Source organism: Vulpes lagopus, chromosome 11 (assembly GCF_018345385.1).
Source record: "Vulpes lagopus strain Blue_001 chromosome 11, ASM1834538v1, whole genome shotgun sequence".
Classification (NCBI taxonomy): Eukaryota; Metazoa; Chordata; class Mammalia; order Carnivora; family Canidae; genus Vulpes; species Vulpes lagopus.
Genome location: NC_054834.1, coordinates 72,582,738 through 72,595,845, shown reverse-complemented (window position 1 = coordinate 72,595,845; position 13,108 = coordinate 72,582,738). Strand labels below are relative to the sequence as shown.

The window sequence follows — 13,108 nt, the reverse complement described above, 5'->3', positions numbered from 1 at the left end:
GAGGCTTTGATGATGGAAGGGGCCGTGAGGGAAGATGTGGTGGTCTCTAGGAGCTGAGAATGACCCCTGGTGACATCCAGCAAGAAACAGGGACCACAGTCCTGGTCTGGCGGCAGTGAACCTGCCAGCCCGTGGATGAGTGTGGCCCAGGCCCGCCGACACCTTCACTTTGGCCTCGTGAGGCCCCGACATGAGAGCCTAGTGGGGCCGCCGGACTTCTGATCTCCGGGACTGACCGATGATAAGTGGCAGGTGTTTTCGGTAAATTTGCGGTAAGGCATCACCGCAATGGAAAACAAGCTATTTATGTGTTACTTCATGTATGTTGTAAATATTTTTTCCAAGTGTGTCACTTGTCTTTTTAAGCCTTACTCTTAATTATACTTAATCTCACTAGTTTCAAGTTCCATTCTGGGGGCATGTCCCTCAGTCCTCACTCCTAGGTACCCACCACTCACAAGCAAAGCAGACGCCTGGGCCCTGCCGCGAGTTTCTGCTTCAGCAGGTCCGAGGCATCCTCCCAGCCCCAGAGGCTCCTTCGCGCCCCGCCCTGGAGCGTGGGGCGCCGAGCCCCACCCCGGGGGCGTGGCCCTGTAAGCCCCGCCCCCACGCGAACCCTCCGTTCGTATTGGCTGGTAGCGAAGGGGATCCCTGACGTCACGGCGCCGTCCTCTCCTCCCCCCGACCTCCGGAGGCGGGGACGTCACGCCTGCGCAGTGCGGTCGCGCGCGGCGAGCTGCGCTCCGGGGAGGGCCCGGCGGCCGCTGCCCATGGCGGACCCGCGGGCCGAGTCGGAGCCCCTTCTGGGCCGGGCCCGGGGCGGCAGCGGCCACGACTGGGCGGCGGGCTCGGCGGCTTGCCGCGGCGTTCGCGGCGAGCCTGGTGAGCGGCGGGGGCGGGGGCGGGCCGCAGGGGTGGCGCGCGGGGTCCTGCCGGCCTCGCGCCCTCCGCTCTGGCCGCGGCGGGGGCTGCACCCTGCGGAGTCGCGGGCGCCCGGGTCCTGCCTCCGACCGGGCGTCCCAGAGGCGGCCACAGCCCCGCAGCCCCGCAGCCCCCTCGGCGGGCCTCGGGGGGATCGCCTCGGTGGCTCTTAGAAGGCAGAGCTTTCATTTTCCTCCTGGTCATGATAGGGGAAACTGAGTCACAGAGAGGGGCATTCCCCACCCAAGGTCACACAGCGGAGAAGTGGCTGGGCCGGGGGGGTGGGGGCGGTTAAGTTGTTTCAAGCCCAACTGGGAGTAGACGAAGGGTGCTCAAGGCTCCCTGGAGGCTGGTCCCCCAGGCTTGGCGTGGGGGCAGGCGTCCCCAGACCAGGGCAGCTTCCTCCCTTTGCCCTCTGCAGCTCCCGCCTGCCCTTCCTGTTTACCAGCAGAGAAATTGCTGAATCCCGAGGAGGGCAGGAGGGTGGAGTCCATCTGTCTCTGGCAGACACCAGGGTGGTTGGGTGCCGGGTTAGGCGTGGAAGGGCCTCAGCCTCATCTTACCGGGGAGAAAACCGAGGCCCAGAAAGTGTCTGGGACCTGTCCAGGCTCAGCCCTGGGATCTGCTGCGGCTGCTGCTAGTGCCACACTGGGTGTTCTTTCCAGGAGCACTTTCCCTTTCTGGGCTTGCTTTTATCCTCTGTCCGGGAGGGGCCCATAGTGTGTGCCCATCTGTGGACTATGGGGGTGACGGTTTCCTTTTAGGAGACGGAAAACTAGAGGCCGAGGCAGCCACCTGCCTGCGCATCTCAGAGGCTGTCCTGAGAGAGTTCTCCATTCAGCCTGCGACAGGGCCCCACGGGGTCCCTGGGCAAGGGGCACAGAGCTTGCAGACTTTGTTTGCATCTGGAGGTCAGAGTGCCTTTCTTGTGCCCCCATTTCTGGCTGTGTGACCTTGGCAGGTTGCCTGACCTTTCTGAGTTTCACTAAAAGGGAAGTAGTCTGAGGGGCTGACTTGAGTGTTGTGAGGATTTGGAGAGAATGCTGAGGATGCCCTCAGTGTGGGGCCCGGCCAGGTGGCAGAGCTGGTGCAGTCGGTGCTGAGGGCCACTCTGGGTGGAGCACCATGATGGTCATAGGTCCCAGTCCCGGCAGAGTGGACAGCCGGCGGATGAGACCTGCATTGTAAGCTAGGAGCCAGGGCCAGGCAGTGTGGACCATCAGAGAGGGCTCTTTGTCCTGGCGCCATGGCCTCCGTGAGGGCTCCCAAGAACGTGGTGGGACGGTCTGTGTTCTGAGTCTCCCTGGCTAGGCTGCTTGGCCCTGGGGGCGGTGGGGACTGAGGATGGCTGGTCTGCGCTCCACTCCTGTGGAGGCTCCTAGTCGGGGCTCAGCACAGGTCTTGAATGTCCCACAGCCTGATCCTTCTGCCGATGGGTCGGGGAACTGTGCTGCCTGGTGCCCCGTGGACCCTGCAGCAGGTCCTTTTGACCCAGCCTCACCTTGCGGGCCGCAGGGCCAAGGTTGTACTTTCCTTTTCTTGTTCCCGGTCAGGGAGATCACCTTCTTTCTGGCTATGGAAGAGTCAGAGGGAGCGCCATGCTATGGAAGGGGCTTCTAGAATAAAAGCAGCAAATAGTTATAGCACCCCATTCTGTCTGCACATGTCCCATCGTGTGTGACCCGTGATGGGGAACTGAGGCACAGAGGTGGAAGGGCCTGTCCAGGGTCGTCGGGGAGCTGGTCGGGGCCCCAGGCAGGTAGGGCAGGGTGGAGCCTGAAACAGGAAGGATGGGGGCTTGGGGTGGAGAGACTGGTCCTGGGCTGATGTGGGACCCAGTGATGTCCTCTGTTTCCTATGGCAGATGCTGTACCCTGACACTCCAACCTGAGTGCCCACTTATTGCCACATGGGGTGGTGGTCCCTAGACCACCGTGTTGGGAAGCAGTGATCCTGGTAGGGCTGACAGCCTGGGCAAGGGCTTGGAGTCTTGGGGAGAACTTGGCCTTGGCAGAGCCAAGTTCAGGATGAGTGGCATAGAGGGCAGAGGATGGGGGAAGCAGCAGGATGGCTGGTGATGGGTGAGGTGGGTGCCCGTAGTGCCAGGTAGGGGCAATGTGGACCTTTTCCAGAAGCACTGTGCACACGTGGGAAGCTGTGACATGTTCATGACTGAGGGTTTGTGAGAAGATACCTCTGGCTGTGGGTGTCAGGGGCTGCAGAGCAGGTGGGGTGGCCTTGATGAGGTTTGGTGCCCTGAGGCCCAGGCCAGAGGTCTGATGTGTGCTGGGCAATTCTCGGGGTGCCTGACACCCCTGGCCTGTGGTGGCTTGCCTGGGCGTGAGCCCCTTCAGCTGCGCCCTGCATCTGGGCCTAGAGTGAGCCTAGAGGCTCTTGTCTGAGAAGCTTGTATCCTTTGATCTCTCTAGGCCGAGATCTGGTCTCTTACCTGAGGTTTGGGTAACCTGGGGCCCCTTGTGGGTCCTTAGACCACCCTGCCCTGCAGCCTCCCCTCAAGCTGATCGCTCCACAAAGAAGCTTTGAGGATACTATGTGCTGAGCCCTGTGCTGTCCTAGGCTCTGTGGGTATAGCAGGGAGTAGAACAGAGTGCTGTCATCACAGTTCCCAGGACATCGTCAGGGGAAGTTGGCAGTCACCATCCTCACAGCCTCCCTGGGAGAACTTCAAGGCTCCTCAGGGTGAGCATGGAGGTTGTACATGGGGGGAAATAGGCCCACACAGAGGAGGGCACTTGCTTTGTGTGACAGCAATGTGGTGGCAGAGCCAGGCTGGAGCCTAGGCTTCTGCCTCTGTCGGGAGTTCCCTGTGTCCCCAGTTGGCCCCCCGGGCCCTGCAGTGGGAGCCCTGAGGACAGGGATAGTCGCTTCCCTGGGGGGTGATGGGCAGAGCAGACAGTGGCGCACCCCCCGGCTCTGCCTCTGGCTTTGGGACCTCTGCTCTAGAGGCACACACAAAGCTGCATTCTCTCCGTGCCAGGTACGGGCAGTTTAGGAGCTGCTGGCACAAAGGGGCCAGATGTGAAAGCAGAATCTTCCACAGAAGCAGCTGTCCTCTTAATTTCCAAGCCCCAATCTGGGAAGTGCTGGAGGCTGCATGCCGGCTCTGCGCCGCCTCCCCACGGCCCCCACCTGGGCTCCCTCACGGACCTCACGCAGTGGGGCTCTTTGTTGTGAGCCATGGCTCCTCACACCTTTCTTCTCCTTTGAGTCAAGCAGTGGTTTCTGCAATGAAGCCGCAGAGGTGGCACTTGGCCCTGAGCAGTGGACGGAACCCAAGGTGGCAGGGACTGACCTAGTGTGTAGCTTAGGGCTGCTCCCTGGGCAGGCGGCAGGGGTGCTGGGCTGACGCTTCAAGCCGCCTGACTTGTCTGCTCAGAGTCGGAGCCTGCTGGGGCCCACGGAGGCCCCATCCAGCCTCCTGTGCTCTGCCTCCCAAGTTGCTGGTTGCTGAAGGTGGCAGAAGGGTAGTGCCGGGCCTGGGACTGCCTCGTGTGCAGACCTGCTGCAGGGAGAAAGGCATCTCATTCCAGAGCCTTGGAAAAGAATGCCTCCAGATTCTTTCCTTGATCTCGATTGTCCTGTAGCAGGTGAGCGTCACATCATCTGCCTTGTCGCCTGATGTGTATTCTCTGCCTGCAGGTGCTGCATCCCGGTGGGATCTCTGCTTTGACCAGGCTACTGTGTTCATCGAAGATGCAATCCAGGTGGGCGGCACCTGCTCCTAGTAGCTGGGCCTGGGCTCGTCTCCAGGTTTTGTGGGGCCTGGGTGATGGCTGCCCTGCTGGTCCCCTCCTTGCTGTCCTGGGGCCAGGCCTGGGTGGCTGGTCCATGTCGTCATATAACTGTGATGATGGGGCCTTTGGGCCCGACTTGCCTGGAGTCCTCCCTGAAGCAGGGGGTTGCTGGGGTGCTGGGTGTTCTTCTTTTGAGTCCTAGCATCAATCGCTTGTTTTATTGAGTTACCTCCTGAGGGCCTGTCATGCACCTGCATTGTCCCAGGTCCTGTGAAAGATACCCAGAGATGGTCAGACCATCCCCGGCTGGAAAACAGCACTCAGGCTCAATGAGAGAAGTAGCGATGGAAGGAAGCAACGTGCCATGTGGGGAGTTAGGCTAGGGTGTCCTGGAGAGTGACAGGGTTGTAGGGGCCTAGCATAGCAGAGGGGAGAGCCTCACAGGCAGGCAGTGGATACAGCTATACATTTAGAAGCATGTGTCCATGCAGGACAGGTTCCTAGGGTGCTCTGCCTCTCTCCGCAAACATGCCCCTGCAGGGTCCCAAGAGAGCCCTTTGTCCATGTATGTAGTGAAAGTGGACTCTGGTCCACAGCCCGTCTGCCTGCCGAGGGCCTGTCCTGGGGTCAGTGGGTGCCCTGCATGTGGCTGGCTGTGCTGTGCAGCTCTGAGGGGACCCTCACTCACGCTCCCCTGTGTGATGTTCACTTTCAGTATCGTTCCATTAACCACCGCATGGATGCCAGGTCGATGTGGCTTTACCGGTTGTATTACTCGAACACGTGCCAATGGTGAGAAGGCACATGCATGCAGCGTGGGGTTCCTGCGGTCTGGGTGGATGGGGGGAGGCTGGTCTCAGTGTCCTGGCGGGCTGTCCCCTCCCCATAGTGGAGAAGGAGCTGCTTTTCCCTCCTCCGGGAAAGGAGCCCAGCCCAAGGAAAGAGGGGCTTTTCTGGTGATGCGGTTTAGCCTTGGAGATGGAGTGTTGGCTTGAGTTGCGCTGTCTGACCCCTTGAGAGTGGGCACACACCAGGAAGCATGGCCTTGCCTTTTTTTTCTTTTAAAGATTTTATTTATTTAAAGAGACATACAAAGAGAGAGAGAGAGAGAGAGGGAGGGAGGGAGGGAGGCAGAGACACAGGCAGAGGGAGAAGCAGGCTCCATGCAGGGAGCCCGACGTGGGACTCCATCCCTGGTCTCCAGGATCAGGCCCTGGGCCGAGGGCGGCACTAAACTGCTGAGCTACTGGGGCTGCCCCGTGGCCTTGCCTTTTGAAACCATGGAGTCTGTCCCGCTGTCGTCCCAGGGACCCTGCCTGCAGATCTAGTGTTTGGCCCAGAGCATGGCTGGTTCGTGAGTTTTAATTAGTTTTTGTTCCTTTTTTCAGGATATTGAGCTTCACCATTTTCTTGATCCTGTTTTTGGCTTTTATCGAGACCCCTTCCTCGCTCACGAGCACCGCGGACGTCCGCTACCGCTCGCCCCCCTGGGATCCACCATGTGGCCTGACCGAGAGCATCGAGGGGCTCTGCCTTCTGGTCTTTGTGGCCGACGTCTCTGTGAAGGTGAGGTGGGTGCCATCAGGTTCCAGAGCTCAGGGACCAGGGCCCTCCCAGCCTGGTGCTGCTTTCCTGATTAATTTTCATACTCCTGGAGCTAGCTGCCTTTGGCTCTGACTGTGCACTTTGACCATCTGAGCAGAGGCCTGGGTTGGTGGAGGGTTCTGGGCTTTGTCAGCTCTCGGCACTCTCCAGATGAAACTGAGTCTTGGGTTCAGCCCTGCCAGGGCCTCTGGGAGTGGCTGAGGGTCTGAGGCCCCCTTCCCCTGTAGGACGAGGGTAGACCAGTGGTCTCTTGGCCCAGCCTCCCACCCCCAGCAGAAGAGGAACATAGGAGGAGGTGGACGTGGGGCCTGTAGCCACATGGTGTGTGTCTGACTCTAGATTCTCTCTGACTTGAGGCCTTCTGGAAGCTGGAGGTGTGCCCTGCCTTGCTCATTTGAGCTGAGCCATGTCAGAGGTTCAGAGCCTTAATGGCTTCCCAGTGAGATGCAGGGGGGCTGAGAGGCCGGGTCCTACTGTGGGTCACACGTTGTTACTTTTGTCAGATGGTAGCAATTCCAACGCTCCAGTGCTGAGCCCTCTGGACACAGCGGGCTGGGTGGCGCCGCAGGCTGTCCCCAGAGTCACTGGGCAGGGCCTTTGCCCAGCATCTGCTGGGCTGTCCTGCGGGGGGTGTGGCTTCAGGCCTCTGCTGCTGACGTGGGTGAGGGCCCTGGGTAGCTTCGAGGTGGTTCTTTTTTAGCTCTTGTGTTTAGGGGCTTTGGGGGTTTTTAAACTGGAACTGAAACTAGTGAGAAGGTCTCATTAGTATTTTTTGAATGGTTGGTACATTTGGGGAGTCTCAAAAGTCAGAGTGAGTTCACATTTTTATCTGCACGCTGTGACCTCTGGATGTCCCTGCCACCCATGGGCCTCATGATGACTGGCCCCTGGCTGCAGAGGCAGACCTCAGGCCTGATTTATGGATGGTTCTGGGTGTGGGCTAGCCTTAATCAGAAGTGGACCATGTTGGGTGGTACAGCCTCAATTGGCAAAGCCCCGTTTCTAGAATGGCTCTTTTCCAGTGGTTCCTGGGCATGAGCTAAACTAACGGGTGGGATGGGCAGGACGGCTCAGATCCTGTTGCCCCTGAGGAAGCAGGACAGAGTGGTTAAGTGCTGAGCACAAGGTCACTGGCTGCCTGAGGTCACCAGCAGGCTGGCCAGGGAGTTCAGCTTCATGTTTCCCAAGTCACGTGAGAGCACACTGCTGGCCGAAGCTCCCAGCTCTGGCTGCCCCTGCCTTACTTGGGGGCATTGACGGCCGCGGGCTGGTGACTACCGGGCTGCCCGCTCACTCACCGCCTCTCTTGCAGAGCTACCTGGTTGGCTGGGCCCAGTTCCAGAAGAACCTCTGGCTGCTGGCCTACATGGTGGTGCTGGTCGTGTCTCTCATGGACTGGATCGTGTCACTGGGTCTGGTTTGCCAGGAGGTAGGTGGTGCTGCACTCTGAGATGGGAGCTAGAAGCTCTGGTGGCCTGTGCCCTGCCCAGCTCTGCCCACCCTCCTTCAGCCAGCCGTCGGCCACGGAGCCTCGTCCCAGCTTGTAGAAGAAGACACTGAGGCCTGGGGAGGGTGTGAGGACTCCCAGTTCCTGCCTTGCCACCTTTCAGCTGAGCACCTCGACTGGTCAGGTCCCCCCGCATCCTGGGGCCTCACCGTGGCCATGTGGCCCACGCTCTGGGAGGGCTGCCATGGGAGAGCCCATGTGAACTGCAGGGTCTCGTTCGCCCCCCTCCCGGAGGCACTGCCCAGTGCCTGGAAAGAACAGAAGCAGGGAAGTAGGTGTGGGGACATCCGTGTCCATCAGGGCCAGGCAGGGACACAAGTCTATTGAGTGCTTTAGCTAAGAGAACTCATGTCGAGGCTTAAGCAGGTGTTGAGTAACCGATAAGGCAGAAGGACAGGGTGGGGACGGGCCCAGCAGGCTCCAGAACTGCAGGAAACTCAGGGGAGGGGCCCCCAGAGCTGGCACCCTGCCCTCCAGGCCCTGGAGGGCTGCAGATCACCAGGACCCCACCGGAGACTGCTTGGTCTGGCAGGGCTGAAGGAAGGGGAGACTGGGAGCTCCTGGTGTGGGTACTGCCCAAGGGACAGCAAGGGGACAGGTGCGTGTCCCCCCCCCCCCGCCCTACAGTGTCCTCACTAGCAAGAGTAAGGCTTGCTGAAGGGGAACCGATGACGGCTGGGGCCCAGGGCCCGCCTCCTGCTTCCTTGCAGGAAAGAGCTTAGTTAACACATACGAACCCGCATCTGCGCACTGAGCAAGGGAGGCTGCTCGGAGTGTCTCAGACCACGCTTTGCTGTTGGCTGTGGCCCTGACTCACCCTGAGAGCTTCCTCCTGCCCAGTGTCCCGGCGCCCTGTGGCTCCCCTGCTCCCCAGTTCCCCTGGGTCTTCGCCTTGAGCGGAGACCCAGATCTTTGTTCCCAGGCAGTCCGTGTCCTTGGTGGTGCTGCCTTTTTTGATTCCCGGAGTTTCCTGATAATCTTTCTGCTAGCTGTGCCTCAGTGTCCCTGACTGAGGCCTCCCTGACCCTCTGGGCAGCAGCACCCCCCGCCTGTCCCCCACTCTTGCCTTCATAAGACTTACAGTGTGTCCCCGGGGGAACACCTGCCCCCCGGAGTGGACGTTCCCGGAGTAGCAGGGCACCGAATTGTGGGCTGTTTTATCCTGGTGCTCAGAGCCTCTGGTGCCTCTTCTGGTCCCATAGAGGGCTGTCCTCCAGCACGGGTGTCACCCAGCCTTCCCAGGGCCACCGAGCCCCTGCCATGGCTTGGCTGCTTCTGAGGCTTGGGTTGCGGTCCTGGGTGGTCCCAGGCAGAGCCCTAACCCGTGTGACTGTTCAGTGAGGACAGCCAGCGTCCTGCCTGGGGAAGGGGCCCGATGCAGTCACCTACCCATCAGGGGGCCACATCAGGGGGTGGGCTGAGTGCAGATGGGCTCTGCTTCTGGAGGGCAGGCCATCCGTGGTGGCCTTGGGGGAAAGTCTCTGATGTCACAGGACATGTCATCTGTCTCTCGAGTGTTCACTCTGCCCACCCACATGCATGCTTCTCAGACCTTGTCCCCAGTTGCGTGCTGTGTTCTTTCTGTGCCTTGCCCCCTGCAAAGCTTTCCCTTCGGCACCACCACTAGAGGGTTTTCCTGATGGAGGCTGTAGTGCCACACATGGTCCACTTGTGAGTAGGATCAGCCTATCACCTAGAACCATCTACAGACCAGGCCTCAGATTCTTTCCTGTCCAGCTGGCCAATCACAAAGAACTCACATGGGTGCCGGGGGAGGGAGGGCCAGGGGCCCCCACCTGCTCCAGCCCAGTCTCTCTGTCCGTTGTCCTCATGGGCCAGAGGGTCAGGTCCCACGTGGTCTGCCGCTGGATAGACCATGGTCACAACTGTGCTTGGCTCTCTCTGCTGGGAGGCGGGGTGTCTGCAGGTTAGTTGGTGGGCTGTGATTCTGTGTGGGCCTCACCAGGGGCTTCACTGGCACCAGGCCGGCTTCTCCTTGGCGTTGAGGCTTGTGTCTGCCTCCTTATCCTTAATAAAGGCCACACATCTCTGTGTCCATGACCCTGATGGGCTCCAGCGTCGGGAGGGCTCTTGGCAGGTTGAGTTACTATAGCCAGGAGAAGCTGCATGCTGGTCCGTGTCTGATGACAGGTCGGGGTCCCAGTCCCGGGGTGCGGGTGCCAGTAGGACTTTCAGGCCCTGCCTGACCTGGAGGGATGGCTAAGAGACTCGGGTTACAGGCACTGAGACGGGTTCCATCCGGGGCAGTGGAGATTGTGGGTGAGCTGGGGACGCTGGCCCCTCAGTGCACAGGGACGGGGTGGGGGCAGGGCCCTGAGCATACATTTATTGCTGTTTCCTTTGGCTTTCTCGGTCCTGTGTCGGGACCCGGGCCCCCTTTAGAGAACGTGTGCAGCCCAGGGAGGTTGAGTTAGGCCTGGGGATCACATGTCCTATGGACGATCCAGAGGGACCAGTGCTGGTAGGACCTTGTTCTGTTGTAAGAGAGACCCACAGTATGAGGAAAGCCCAGATGCACCGTGGCATTCCAGAATGCCATGGGTGCTGTGCTAGAGGAGGTTGGATGAGAGGGACAGGGACAGCCTGCCAGCTGAGTAGAGGGGTGGGCAGGAGGACGAGCAGTGGCCCCTGGATAGGCCAGAGAGGGCTTCCAGGCAGTCCTTAGGACTTGGACAGGGAGGGGATGTGGTCCTTTTGGTTTCTAAGACAGTGGGACGGGAGTCGAGTTAGGAGCTGGGATGGGCTGCGGCATGTGAGAGTACAGAGCATAAGCATGGTGCTTAAAACTGCATGGGAGGCCTGACAAGTGCGCCAAGGCATGAGGTCGCAGAAGTGAGGAAGGGGGTCTGGGTGTCAGCACTTGGGGGTCAGGTATGGGGGAGATAGCCTGAGGCGCTGGGCAGACTCAGGCCTGGTCGTCCCTGAGGCTGGGTCCAGCAGCCCAGACTGGAGTGCTGGCTGGGTCAGGAGCAGGGACACGTGGAGCAGGTGGAGGGCATTAGAACGTGTGTGGTATTGCTATGGAGGAGGGAGGAGGGGCTCCTGAGGGAAGCCCTTGAGACAAGCCCTTGAGACGGCTGGGTGGTCCTGAGGACAGGGTTGGGGGGTGAAGGTGGGGGGGGCCTCTCCTTGGTTCTGACAGGAAGGAAGAGGGGAAGGAGGAAATGGGGGCCTGTGTGTGGACCCATGTATGTGTGCTTGTGTGTAGAGGGCGTGCATGTGTTGGGTAGGCGCACAGAGGCTGTGTGTGCAGGTGGACACGTGTGTGAGGGATGGGGCCGCAGCTGGGAGGGGTGGGGACAGGGGAGGAGCCAGGAGCTTGGAGTAGCCCCCTGGGTGTGTTTGTAGAGAGGAGTGGAGTCCCCATGGTGCTGAGGCTGCAGGGCTGATGGGAGTGGGGTGACCCGTTGGCAGGGGTTGGGGGAGGATGCGGAGCCTGTGTGAGACCGGGTAGGGAGGCCAGGGCTGTGAACAGATGGCCGGGGCAGGGTGGGGGGTTCTGAATGGGGCTCCAGGGCTCTTCTGCACCTCTGGTCTCGGGCCTGGGTGGAAGTGGAGAGCCCCTTTCTGCTGTCTTTCAGCCCCTGCGGATTCGTAGGCTTTTGCGCCCCTTCTTCTTGATGCAGAACTCGTCCATGATGAAGAAGACGCTCAAGTGTATCAGGTCATCACTGCCGGAAATGGCCAGGTGGGCTCTCGGTGCGGGGGCTTGCAGGGCAGGTGGGGTTTCCTGCCATCGGGGGCGCCAGGACTGCACCCTGGGGTGTGTTCAGTGCCCACCTGGGGGGAGGCCAGTGTGGGGGTGTTTGGGGGCCTCCTAGCAGCCCCTTGGTGGTCTCGTGCCCTCTGATCAATAGCTGCGGAGCCCTGCAGATGCTCCCCTTCGGTCCCTCTGTGGCCATGACCACCTCCTCCCCCCCCCTCCCCCCCGTTTCTCTGTCCCCTGGCCTCTCTCTGCCTCGCATCTCGCATCCCCTCCCCTCATGGCTCACATAGTTGAGCCCTCAGTGTCCAGCCCAGATGGAGGGATGTGGCCTTACCCCTTAGAGAGTCCAGGGGCATCCTTAGGGTATGCCCCTGGGGTCCCGACTGTCCCTGCCAAGGAAAGAGCTCCCTCAGGACAGGACCAGTAGCTGAGTGCATGGCAGGTTCTGGGGCAGAGGGTTCCCTGAGAGTTGGGCCGGTTGCCCCTCAACCCCCATCCCCTTTGGCTCGTGGGGCGTGTGCCCTGTGCTGAGCACCTGCATCCGTCCCTCCAGTGTCATGCTGCTGCTGGCGCTCCACCTGTGTGTCTTCACCATGTTTGGGATGCTGCTGTTCACAGGCGAGAAGGTACCACTCTCCTTTCTGTCCCCAGCCTGGAGCCCTGGGGGTTGATGGACAGCTTGGCCCTCCGGGTCACTCTTGGGCTGCAGAGGTGGAGGAGAGGTCAGGCTGCCGCCCTGACCTCGTGACCAGGGTCAGTGGTGGCCTGCCTAGACTGCAGTGTCTCTTCAGATGACCCGTCGTCCCAGTGCCCCTGCCAAGCCACCCCTCGTCGGCCTGGCTGCTCCTCATGCCTCCCTCCATCCCTCCCTCCTCTCCCCTCCCTGCCCTGTCGCTGACCCAGCTCTCCTTGCACCTCATTAGGTAGAGGCCCCCTCAGACGGGCACTGGGGGCCATCGGGGTGGACTGCACTGCTGTTCGCTCCCCTCACAGCACCTGCCTGTCTCCGCTTCCTCTTCTGCCCGCCTCCTGGGTCCCCTTCTCTTCCAGCTCTTGCTGCTGCTTGGCCCCCGATGGCTTGTTGCTGTGTGGAGGTGTCTGGCACCTCTCACCCTGGTCTCCTCCCCATGCATCTGTGGTCCAGTGTGTCTGTCCTCACATCCTGACCTGGGTCCCTGTCCTCCTCAGGGCAGGAGCTGTCCTGCCTCTCTGTCCTGGGAACATGGGATAGTCAGTGAGGCCAGTGTCCCTTGAGTTTGTGGCAATACTGGGTTCAGGCTGTACTGTCCGTGAGGGAGGACTGGACTGTCCCTTCTGACTCTGGAAGACCTGGAGCTCCCTTTGTGTGTGTGTGTGTGTGTGTGTGTGCGCGCGTGCGCGTGCACGCGCTTCCCTGTGAAAGGAACCCATGTCTGTATCTTTTGAGTGTGTGTTTGTGTCATTGTGTGTGCTGGATGTGTGTCTCTGTACCTGGGTGTGTGCTCTGTGTGTGTCTTTGTACATCCATGTATTTGTCCATGTGGTTGTGTGACTAATGGTGTATGCTGTGTCTGTGTCAGCCAGTGTGGCTGAGAGCTTTTCACCACAGTTCTG

General features: G+C 60.5%; 1 protein-coding gene across 4 annotated transcripts in view; it reads left to right on the top strand.

Annotated features, from left to right (window-relative positions):
- The first annotated feature begins 708 nt into the window (after window positions 1-708).
- TPCN2 (two pore segment channel 2) overlaps window positions 709-13,108 on the top strand; it is a 32,224-nt gene continuing 19,824 nt past the window's right edge. For 2 of the 4 annotated variants that reach the window (XM_041721887.1, XM_041721886.1), the window contains exons 1-7: window positions 710-882; window positions 4,582-4,646; window positions 5,392-5,468; window positions 6,065-6,242; window positions 7,594-7,710; window positions 11,391-11,497; window positions 12,069-12,141. In XM_041721887.1, the coding sequence (XP_041577821.1) occupies window positions 771-882; window positions 4,582-4,646; window positions 5,392-5,468; window positions 6,065-6,242; window positions 7,594-7,710; window positions 11,391-11,497; window positions 12,069-12,141 (729 nt within the window). In that variant the 5' untranslated portion in view covers window positions 710-770. Of the gene's footprint in view, window positions 883-4,581; window positions 4,647-5,391; window positions 5,469-6,064; window positions 6,248-7,593; window positions 7,711-11,390; window positions 11,498-12,068; window positions 12,142-13,108 lie in introns of all 4 variants that reach the window. The other 2 variants (XR_005982652.1, XM_041721888.1) reach the window with 2 other exon arrangements.